The sequence below is a fragment of the Dendropsophus ebraccatus genome, chromosome 1 (assembly GCF_027789765.1).
Source record: "Dendropsophus ebraccatus isolate aDenEbr1 chromosome 1, aDenEbr1.pat, whole genome shotgun sequence".
Lineage (NCBI taxonomy): Eukaryota > Metazoa > Chordata > Amphibia > Anura > Hylidae > Dendropsophus > Dendropsophus ebraccatus.
Window position 1 is genome coordinate 214,670,808 of NC_091454.1, and position 12,038 is coordinate 214,682,845.

Here is a 12,038-nt window from a genome sequence, read left to right on the forward strand (position 1 = left end):
CCTCCTCTTCCACCACCGCCTGCTACATACTCAGGATCTTCCCCAGTTCTTCGATGTACCCTATGTCTACGGTGATCTCCATCCCCGCGTGGCAGAGGTGACCCACTTCTGCTCTCCTTGCTTCCACCACCCCGATGTCTCCTGGGTGGATCTTGTGGCGGACGTACCCCTCCATCCAATTCTCCTGTCCTCTCCTGAAGCCCCAAATCCTGACTATCCCGATTGATGTCCTGTTCTTTGCTCCGTGGCCTACGGCCTGGTTCCTGGCCTATGTCATATGGTCGGCCTGCCCTTTCTTGAAACCGCGCTTGTTTACGCAGGTAGTCTTCTGCTCGCTGGTGGGATAAACGTTGCTCCATAGGCGTCTTACTTTCTCCTGGTCTACTTTTGTTGGTGTTGTTGTTTCGATTTTCTTGGGGGTCCACAACAAGTGGTCGGTCCAAGTGTGTCTTGACATCTGGTCGGAGGAAAGATAACTTCCAGCGCTCCTCAGGATCTAGTTCACTGTACAAAGCTTCCCGACTATTCATCAAGTTCTGACGGCGCATCTCAGTGGTACGTTGCTCCCAAACAGACATAGAAGTCTTCTGGTTCTTCTGCTGTTCTTTCCTGTAAGATTATATAGATTAGACTATTAGAGAGAGAAGTTCAATGGATATTTAGAAGTTATGAATGTTCTTAATCACAGATGAAATACTTACGCTGCTATAGACATGTTGCCAGCTGACAGGGGACTGACTTCCGCAAGTTCTTTAGCTTTCTGCATTGCCAATTTCTGATTAGCCGCCTCCTCTTCCTCCTGCTCATCCTATAAATATATAAGTGTAAATCAAAACACTCACACAAATATATTGGGCCATATTTATTAATGTAGTTATATTTTTATGCAATAGAACCTGCACAATTATCCTCACTCATCAAATGCCTACAAAAGTTTCCATAGTCTCGAAATGGACGTAGTTTAGGTTGTACTTTACTGGAGTGAAGAAAATGGTTACATTACATATACAGTATATAAAAGATTCTGTGGTACAGATGCAGTAATGACAACTTACCTTGGTCAGCTCCTGAGCATTTGCAAGATTGTCCACAGCGATAGCTAAGAAGACATTCAGCAGTGTGTCTATGCAGAGCTAGTTAAAGAGAATATACAGCTTTTTTTTACTTTTTGGCTATGTTCACACACAGTAAAATATTAACAAAATACAGCTGTGATATGACTGGAAAAAAAACAAAAACAAATAAATGTGTGAACAGGTAAAAAAAAAATGACCATAATATTTTTACTCAGTAATCTCACTTTTCTCTACTGTGCGTGCACTGATTGTCAGTTCCCTATAGACTTCAATACATTGAAAATATAGATGTATTTTTCACAGTTAAAATTACTGCTGTATTTTGCTTTTATTTTACTGTGTGAACATAGCCTAAGGGGCCTATTACACTGGATGATTGCGATGTGGATGTGCGAATTACCGTTATATAATTAGAATTTAAACGATAATCGTTGAGTGTAAATGGAAGCAACGATCAAACAACCAACAAAAAACGGTCATCGTTCTCTTGGTGCTGACACCAAAATGATTAATTGTTCGCTAGTCGTTCGCTGTAATTCCGTATTCGTTGGATGTAATTATGCATTTGTTCTCTAATCGTTCAGTACAAATCCACCCTGTTCCTTCATTTGCTGGGATCAGATGGAGTAAGCCATCGTAGTAACATAGTAACGATTGTAACTAACGACTATTGCTCTGTGTAATGTATAATATGATGAACGATTTCTGGTTAACGATAAACAATCTCACTTGCAATCATTTATCATTAATTGTTAAAAATTAAAGATGAACCGGGTTTGGGTTCGAGCCGATCCGAACCCGAAAGTTCGGTATTTGATTAGCAGTGGCTGCTGAACTTGGATAAAGCTCTAAGGTTGTCTGGAAAACATGGATACAGCCAATGACTATATCCATGATTTCCACATAGCCTTAGGGCTTTATCCAACTTCAGCAGCCACCGCTAATCAAATGCCGAACGTTCGGGTTCGGATGGACTGGAGCATGCTCAAGGTTCGCTCATTTCTCTTAAAAATCGCTTTGTCTAATAGGACCCTTATTCTGTGTATTAGGTATTGAGGTGCTTGGCTTGTACCATAGATATTGTGGTATAATGGATTAGAATTGGCCTTTGCACAAACATTTGCATCAAAATGAATAGCAAGTTGTTTGGCAAAATTCTAGACATTATGCATTAACCAAAAGAGATCCTGCTGACAACCGGTACAACTCAGTATAAGGATACAGTTTCCAAAAAGGGTGAGGATGATAAAATAGATGGAGGACACCATGCCAGACTTTACTCCTCCCTGAGACTTGATGCCATCATACATTACTGCATTCCAGTCTTCCCCGGTCAATATCTGATGTTATTGGGAAAAGAGTGTTAGTAACATTACAGGTTAATAACGAAAAAAGTAGGTAATAAAGAAAATAATAGCAGATTTCATACCTGAAAGACAGTCATTATTGCTGCAGGAAAGTTATCAAAGTTGGTAGATGGGGTTTTGTCATCGAAATTAAACCTGTGAACAAAAGCAGAAGCATGATGGGAATGGTATCAGACATACCGTCCATCTCAGTCACCCCATCATGGAAGCAGAACAGTCTCACAACCACTGCCGGGGCAGTAAGTGTTAGAGTCCACCCAGCATGGCCGATTATTAGTCCACATGATGGGAGACATGGCTACTTACTGTCCACCAAACAGCTGCATCCCCAGTAAGGCAAAGACCACAATGAAAAGGAAGAGCAGGAACAGCAAACTGATGATGGACTTCATTGAGCTGAGCAATGAAATTACCAGGTTACGGAGAGAAGCCCAATACCTGCATAAAAAAAAAAAAACAGTTAGTGAACAAATGCGGTACAGGAAATCAGGTGCAAAACTATCCACACTGTCTGAATAGGTAGTCTATGGTACTTTGTTAAGGCTGTGGGGTATGTATTGGGTATCAGGTGATACCCTGTTTAGTTCTCTGACCCTGGTGCTTTCAGCTTGTTCCCTGCCCTGTTCCTGCCATTTACACTCCATTTGAGCCATCCTGCTGACCATTACCGTTGATGCCTGTCATAAAACAGTAAGATGCCATTTTGCCGTATTGCTCCTTACATGCGTGAACAATTTCCTAGTCCCCCTCTTGACTGTTTTGCCATAACCCTTATTACCATAAGTCCTGGGGTATCTGAGTACCAGAATTTTTAGGACCCAATTAAGGTGACTGCTAAAGGCGAAGCCTGGTTCTGCTGTCTAGCAACCCATAAGCATTGATCTTGACCTTGTCTTGTCCGATTTACTGTTAGTTAAGTGTGAGGTATTAAGGACCCCCAACAATTTGCACATGGAAAAAGTATGGTGATCACCACCCATAGATTTTAGGAATGTCACATCCCCTTACTGTGTCTATGAAGTGGGCGTCTTGCTATAGTTCTACTACAATTATGTGCACCAGACAGCAAAAACTATTTCTGATTGTTATATATAGTCTCCCTGATACCTACTTAGTAACCTTGAATATGCGCAGCAAGCGGAGGGCTCTTAAGACGCTGATCCCAAAGGAGGTTCCAGGCTTCACCATGGCCCAAATTACCTCAAAGATGCTCCCAGTGATAACCTGATGAGACAGATAAAGCATTTTACTGGTAGTTCTTATGTACATAACTTACAAAGCATACTAGAAGAGTAACTCCTATATACTTACGGCACAGTCAAAGCAGTTAAACGATGAATGAAAATAAGGCCTGGTTCCAAGACCGTACATTTTTATAAACATTTCGGACATAAAGAGCCCAAGGAAAATGAATTCTGCATAGTCTAAAATAAAACAAACAAAAACATATTCAAATACTACTTGGAAATCAAGTGTAAACTATAGTGGCCAAGGCAAATGAAGAAAAGAAAGAAGGCAGTGCAGGCCCTGGTCTGGAGTAAACCTGTTGTCGACCTTTTCATGCAGAATACATAAATGATTGAATACTGTATATGTGTGTAGATAGATAGACAGACAGATAGATTTTAGCAAATGTTGAAAGTTACTCACAGAGAAAATTAGTTAGCTGTTCAGGCTGGCCGTAGTGCACGATTGCCACGCACAGCGTGTTCAGTGCTACAAGGCCTAGAACCACCCAGTAGAAGGCCTGAGTCTTCACCATACGCCGGATGTAAAAACGTAAGCGTCTTTCCTTCTTGTGTAGATATGAGGAATTTTCCATCTTGGCACTTTTAATACTGGCACGAGCAAAAGGAGAGCCTGCAGGAAAAAAGGCAAGGCCAATGTAAAAGTTCACATGAAGAACATACAAACTAGCTGCAATTCATCAGGGCTACCCCAAATGAAATCTAATGTCACTGTACGTAATGGGGTTGTGTGTTGTAAAAATGTTAATTTTCATATAACCTATTAGAGAAGTATGTGTTTATAGTGGATTTTCACCTATCTACCACAGCAAAGATCATCTACAGAAAGCATTTCTCCCAGTGAATGGTTCAGCACATTTGTACATTACACATATACCCTATTGAGGTCATTGTGATCAGATTAAAACAAGAGAATCCTTCTAACAAAACTGTTTGTCTAGGCTGGAAAATTGAAGCATGGCTTATTTATTCCATGGTGGGACATTAAAGCGACTTTGTACCCACAACCCCCCCCCCCCCCCCCCCAAACCACTTGTACCTTCGGATAGCTGCTTTTAATCCAAGATCTGTCCTGCGGTCCGTTCGGCAGGTGATGCAGTTATTGTCCTAAAAAATACTTTTAAACTTGAAGCCCCGTGCCAAACGGGAGTATCTGTGCCCTAACTTTGCACAACCTCTCTGTCCCACCTCCCCACCGTCTTCATCATTAGGAATGCTCCAGGCAGATTGCCTCCTATTCCCCACCTGTGTCAGCCTGGCACATGGGCTGGATCGTTAAGGACCTGCGCAATGTTCAGCATGGAGAAAATGATTCAGTGGCATTCCTAATGCTAAATAGGGTGGGGAGGAGGGACGGAGGGGTGGTGCAAGGTTAGGGCACAGATACTCCCGTTTGGCACGGGCTTCAAATTTAAAAGTATTTTTTTAGGACAATAACTGCATCACTCGCCGAACGGACCACAGTACAGATCCTGGATTAAAAGTAGCTATCCGAAGGTACAAGTGGTTTGGGGGGGGGGCGGTGTCAGATTGTGGGTACAGAGTCGTTTAAGCATTTCTGCTGGACACATACCCACAGAAGCAATGTCTCCAATTGCCTCCTCTCCTTCATCGGCATTCAGTAGCTCCGTTTTGTTTTTCTTGATTGTGGGTCTCCGCAGGGCTCCTGTGATGAGAAGATAGTTATATATTTGTATATTATTGCACCTTATAGGACAACACATACAGTACAACATATTTTGTTGTTACAACCATAACTGAAGAACCCAAATACACGTTACAATGCTCAGCAATATTGGAAAGAGAGCATTTTTAGTTGACAATTGAACAATTTCCAATGAAAGCTGGTAGCTGCAATAACACCCATTTAATGCTCCCTGCAATCACAGCTCTCTGTTTATAGGAAACAAGGCTTTTTCACCACATTCAGGCTAGGCAAATGCATGAGTGAACTGAAATATGCAGCAAACTATATTAATGGGGTTTTCAAGAACGCATTCACACATCAGATTTCGACGGTACTGAAAGAAAAAAAAGGAAAAAAATATCTGTTTCAATCTGCTTCATGGGTCCAAACACATTGGAGGGAATCTAATAGAAGCAGTCTGTCCTGAGATTAAACGTGCATGTCTCTATGGCTGTTACCTGCTCTACATGGTTCACTGTGTAGGCCGCAGGTTACACTGAGGGATCGGGCTGCTAAGGAAAAGTCCCACATCTGGGAAGATTTGTGCACCAATCATGTTTGAATGAATAGGGCTCATGCATGAAACTCCCCATCAATGGAGCTGCACCACAGGGGGAGGGAGTTTTGTCACACCAGGGGCCAGTGTGGTTCAAAAAAGGACCGCATCCCGGCATCCCCCTGTTCGCTGTAGGAGGACACCACACACTCCCTGCACTTTTTGGTAACAAGTTGTAATTTTCAGCATAAAACATGTCTACACACAGCAACAATCAAACGATGAATGAAAATTTGTTTGTACGTCGTTGATCACATCTTTTGAGCTGACAAAATCATTGTTAATCTTCACACGTCTTTCAGTGTAAACACTCGTTCACATATACTACCATTGCATTAACAACTTTTTGTAGCGATTTATCTTTTTTGTCTAAACGCTTATTGTTTAAAAGAAAAAATCATCAGTTGTCATTCGCTAAATGTTCGCTTAAGCAAAGGACCCTTATTTTGGCAGATGTCTGGGGGGAAAAAAGGATTGGGCATACTGGATTTCTATGTCTGATTCTTTGTTTCCCTGGGAGACAAGCTGAGTGTAAAGGTTTATGGGGGTTTCAGGGGTAATATCTATACATGTAAACAGCTGCTGTGATATAAAGAGGGCTGTCCTGGTGCCTTGCATCTCCTACAATTGTCCTATGACGTTGATGCTCCTATAATAATTGACCCCATTTCCCATTGGTTGCATGGACAGGTAAATTACCATCGTAAGGCAGTCTCTCCACATCACTGTCATCTTCAGCAAGAATCACTTCCTCTGCAGAAGGTAAAATGACAACAATTAGAGAACAAAGAAGAAAAGAGGATCTAACCATAAGACAGTAAATATAGTACAAATGTTTAGGAGAAGGGACAACAAATCCCAGCATTGCCTGCAGATTTCCATACACCTGTATTTAAAAGAACCCAAATCTCTGATCCTACCAAAAATCCTAATGGTTGGTCACAGGCTGATTGTGTCTCCAGAAACAGACCTTCATTCAGACCCACCACATGGCGGTATTAGAGTAAGGCCAAATATGACAGGTATGCTCCACAAATTTATGGCAAAATCTGCAGGTCTTACACCACATTGCAAAAGGTGTAACAAACTGCAATACAGAACCCTGACACAGAGATTTATGCCAATGCTGCCACATCTGAACACCGCCCCAGACATGATATTTCATCAATATGTCTGTTTTACAGATCACTGATACTGATCGGCTGGCTTCAGGGAAGGAAAAGTAAATTACCTGGAATGAAAAACGGATGCAATAAATGGAGACATAAAGGTGTATTCCGAAATAAATTACATTTCCCTTTAGCTACAGAATAGGGAAGTGGTATCTGATCGCTGGGGGTATCCAAACACTGGGACCCATAGATATTAAATAGCACAACGGCACATATGCAATTTTCCATTCCAAGGGGCAACTAAGGTCCCAATTCACAAAATCTCAGGGGGTTCTAGTTGTCGGACCACCTGTAATCAGACACTTATAATCTATCCTATTCATAGGGGACATGTTTTAAAGTGTACCTGTCACTCCGGCCTGCTGCAGGATCAGGTGCGAGTTTCCTTGTTAAACCAGAAGTTAGGATCTCCTTGGATACCAACAAGCAATGAGAATGTAATGAGTGTGACCCCCATTGGTTCCACACATTACGGTCTCATTGTGTGTTGGTATCAGAGGAGACCCTAACTTCTGGTTTAACAGGAAAACTCGCCCCTGATCTGGCAGCAGGCCAGCATGACAGGTACACCTTAAGGTGGACTACCCGTTTAAGTGAGCTTTTAGGATGAATATAGTGAATACTACATTTTTTACATACATCACACATCATGATTCATGTCTATCCCTTAAAGTTGAAGGCCTTCCTTTTAGCCTCCTGTCTCCACCCTCTTTACCTGTTCTTCAACATATACTTTCTAATATTCCCTACACAAAAATCTTATTACTCACACATTACTTCTGACCTTAGCTCTATTTTGCCAACCTTCCCAGTAACTGCAGTATCATATGGAGTCTTTACTACTTGCAGGGGGGAGGCACATTTGCTCCATTTATAAAGACTGACCTTGGGTTCCTGGTACTCATTGCCCTAAGGCATACGCTATAATGTCCAGTATAGTAATAACATGCGACTGTACTGTACTTTCAAATATGCCGAATACATGCCAATGGCAGCATGGCCATATAGATAATTTATGCATGTAAATTTACATCTCCGATCAGGTAACCTACAGAAAGTGAATCTAATCACCAGAACTGCTGACTCAGGATTGGAACCTGGAACACTTAGGGAATAAAGGGAAAAAAATCATTGTGGAAGCTGCTATACTCAGCTGTGTGGTATATCTGAGGTCACACATGAACCAGTAATGTTTTATTGATTGCTTATGCCTGGCTAATGGTGTGAACTATAGGCATTGCCCTATGTTACTAGACTTTTTCTCCCTGTAATATTTCATGCTCCAGCAGAGGGCAGTAGTGACTGTGTAAAGTCCAGCAAATCATGTGTACAGAAAAATAACATCATGCTTTTAAGACCTTCATTTAGTATGGGCAATATAATCATGTAATGTACAGCGCTATTCCACGAGACCGGAGCAATGTGGACAGATTTTACCTTAAAATTCATATCTGCCCATTGAAAGTCTACACTAATATGATGAACTTTAATTAACAGAACTGGGTGTCTACAAGACCTACTGATAGCGCAGGAGAGAAGGAGCTGGGCATAGTATTGTAGATTTAAAGGGGTTATCCACCTTAGAGCTAAAAAATGAAATGCTAGCTGGTCTTACTCACTAAGCATCCCCCCACCCCTACCGGAGTATTTTGAGCCATCTCCTGTCTTTCTAGCTGCTGCCATTCCTGAGTTAGTTACAAGATTTTCTAAAAGCCGATTTATATCCAAGATGGCACCAGAAAGGAAACTACATTTTCCATAATGCATTTCCCTGATTGGTCCATTTGTGTACTCGCTCCCTTAGCTTTCTTTTCTGCCCACTGTTGCCATTACTATTGCACAGTAATCACATAGTTTTTTCACTGATTTTGCATCACATCACCCCAATATGTATTCCATACTAGCTGATGATGTAGCAGAGCTGACGCGTGCATGGTGTAGCTATGTGCTGCATAACGGGCATCTATTTATCAGGGGTGTAGTGTAGGTTTAGATTTCTCCTTGCCGACTGTGAATGAAAACATTCTAGTTCTATGCAGAGTTCTATAAATCTATAACACTTACAATATACAGAGCTGTAACACAAAGACAGGTACATATGTCTGCATTTACTGGCAGCAAGCAGAGATAGAACTAGAACTTTTCATATTACAGAAACCTAGGCTCAGGGACACATGTAAGTCTATGGAAGAAGCACAGGTGTATGGAGATGATGCAGATAGTGTCTCCTGGGGTCAGGTTACCAAGTCAATAGACAGCTAACCTGGCCCCCAGAGAGGAGATCACATGTCTTGTGTCTACAAAGAGAGGGGGAAAGAGGGAGCAGCGTGTTGTCAGAGTGGACACAGAAAACATGATTTTAGACATCCAGAGCTGGTAAATATGAGAAAAAAAACAGGGAAAGGGTGCAAGATAGGTTATACATGAATATTAGACAAGGTGGTATTGGGAAGGGGGATCGTTTGGAATATTGCTTTTGTTACCCGGATAACCCCTTTAAGGCCATTCAGTGGGCAGATGACAAACATTTGAGGACGTGAGAAGCACTGGATGTATGAGCAATAGAAATTCTGCAACCTCTAGTGGACAGAGAGCTGTCCCTATGGTGACTGGACTACCTAGGTTAATTATACAATGACATGTCTGAGACCTACCTGCTTTGGAAATCCACTCCATGTAGCCATTTAACTCCCTTTCAATCTGCTGCTGTCTCCTCAGCTTCATGAAAGCTCTACGGTTTTCTACTCGCTCTCTCTCTTTGGCAAACTCTCTGCAGAAGAAAAAAAATTCAAGAAACTTCTATTTGTCACAACTAAAGTCCATTCTAACACCTGTATCCCCCCTCCCCCATACATAAAACATGCAATAATAGGTTTTACATTTTTCTTATTTCCACTATGTCTATTTTGTGGCTGTAGACTAGATAGGCAGGTACTTCACAAACAATAGCAGCTAAAGAGTGTATACTGTATACTATCATTCTCCTGTCTTTTACTGTGGCAGAGGAACACTGCTGTATTCATTTCTCGCTTGGGAGGAGGAGAAATGTTGTTCTTCACTTCATGGAGATTGTTGGAGGCAAGATTAGCACAGTAACAGTTAAATGTTAACTGTTAAATGCTAAATGTGCCCTGTTATTGGTAGATAGTTATTGGTAGGTAGACTGCTCTATGAGAAAGGACAATCATTTTGATCATGAAGATTGCAAATTGGCAACAGACAATATCACAATAAAAAATATGCAGACTATATGGCAGAAAAAGACTGCTGACTGTAACCACTGATTAAAGAGGGACTCTACTCATCCACCTCATGGAGTTTTTACAGTAGAAACTATGTAGTCAGGATTTCTCCAGTGACAGTAAAAATGGGATGAGTGTATATACTAATTTTGCTTTGTTACTAGCAAGAAGAGACAGCTGTATAGGCAAGAAAGAGAGAGAGTTTTCTGTTAATAGAAATTGAATGCCGGAGACTAGATAGGCAGAATTAATATACTGACAAAAACAGAGGGAAGAGTATGTATACCATATTTTGCTCGATTACTGTGGTAGAGGGTCACTGTTGTATAGAAAGGGTAGATGGACAGTCATTTCCTTCCTGGAGATTGTGCGCCAGAGACTAGATAGACAGGGTTAGGGGTCTTTTCCACGGAGCGATGATCGGCCGATTATCACTCCGTGGAATAGAGACAACGATCAGCTGGTGATTGTGTCATTGGCTAGTCGTTTATTTAGGTTCAAACCTAAAATCACTGGGCACCGACTGCACATCGCTGTGTGGAATAGCGATGCACAGCGGGCGACTGACGATTTCGCAAGCACCATGCTCTACCTACGCATGTTGCAGGTCTTCTCTTGCGCTCCTTCTTCCTCCCGGTCCCGCGCACAGCAGCAGCTTCGGTGTGGCCTGTAGCTGACAGACCGCTCAGCCAATCACTGACTAGGACCGCCGTGGCTAGTGATTGGCTGAGCCGTCTGTCAGCTCAGACAGGCCGTACCAAAGCTGCTGCTGCGCTCGGGACTGGGAGGAATAAGGAGCGCAGGAGAAGACCTGCAACATGCTTAGGTAAAGTATGGTGTTTAAACAAGGGCTGCAAGGACATCGGTAACGATATCCCTGCAGCCCTTGCTAAACGATTATCGGGCCGTGTAATAGGCCCAGTAAACCAGCGCCGATCTAGCAGTAGTGGAGGGGGGAGTATGTACACTACACTGCTCTGCTGCTTTGGAGAGGGACAACGTACCACTTCATTAACAAATTTACATTTGGATGATTTTTTTAAAATCACATACTGTAAAAATCATTGAGGTCTATTACTTAATATTTGTCCTGTTCAATAATCATTGAATGATAAACCATGCACATATCACCACAGCAGCTGTGTTTCGGTAAGCTTACCCGGACAGGACACCCAAAACAAGGTTAAGCATGAAGAAGGAGCCAATGATAATAAGGGGGATGAAGTAAAGCCAGTTCCACGCACTGCCAAACACATCATTACTCTGTACAGGAAAGAAGGGTGAAGAAGGTGGTTTACATAGCTACATAGAACATTCATGTTATAGCTGTCACCAGTGATCAATAATCTCTTCTTAGGATTTACAGTCCATAAGAGATCTGTGTTCATTCTTCTAAATTCTAAACTCATTAAATGTTATTAAAAGTTACATTTTATTATGAGATTCTTGGGTTGATTACTAGGAGATTTGTGATTAACTTTGGTTCATGGGGAACCTACTTATTCTCCGCAGTCATTTCTTATTGCAGGGCTGCCATAGACACTACATTCCTGGAAGGTACCATAAAAATCAACTATGTTGCACAGACTTAGCTGCTAGTTACTTACAGTATATTACAATGGATCATATAGTAATAGAGGAACAGAGATCATATATTCACTGATTAGTGATAGATACAGGACAGTAATAGG

At 41.8% G+C, this 12,038-nt stretch overlaps 1 protein-coding gene across 3 annotated transcripts in view; it reads right to left on the bottom strand.

Moving 5' to 3' along the window:
* CACNA1A (calcium voltage-gated channel subunit alpha1 A) overlaps positions 1 to 12,038 on the bottom strand; it is a 178,070-nt gene that overhangs the window by 87,313 nt on the left and 78,719 nt on the right. For 2 of the 3 annotated variants that reach the window (XM_069947839.1, XM_069947855.1), the window contains exons 7-19: positions 11,507 to 11,610; positions 9,760 to 9,875; positions 6,633 to 6,686; positions 5,264 to 5,356; positions 4,094 to 4,303; positions 3,755 to 3,867; positions 3,555 to 3,667; positions 2,750 to 2,881; positions 2,506 to 2,578; positions 2,299 to 2,416; positions 1,056 to 1,123; positions 702 to 808; positions 20 to 609 (exon numbers count right to left, since the gene is read on the bottom strand). In XM_069947839.1, coding sequence (XP_069803940.1) covers positions 20 to 609; positions 702 to 808; positions 1,056 to 1,123; positions 2,299 to 2,416; positions 2,506 to 2,578; positions 2,750 to 2,881; positions 3,555 to 3,667; positions 3,755 to 3,867; positions 4,094 to 4,303; positions 5,264 to 5,356; positions 6,633 to 6,686; positions 9,760 to 9,875; positions 11,507 to 11,610 — 1,891 coding nt within the window. The remainder of the gene's footprint in view (positions 1 to 19; positions 610 to 701; positions 809 to 1,055; positions 1,124 to 2,298; positions 2,417 to 2,505; positions 2,579 to 2,749; positions 2,882 to 3,554; positions 3,668 to 3,754; positions 3,868 to 4,093; positions 4,304 to 5,263; positions 5,357 to 6,632; positions 6,687 to 9,759; positions 9,876 to 11,506; positions 11,611 to 12,038) is intronic. The other variant, XM_069947847.1, reaches the window with a different exon arrangement.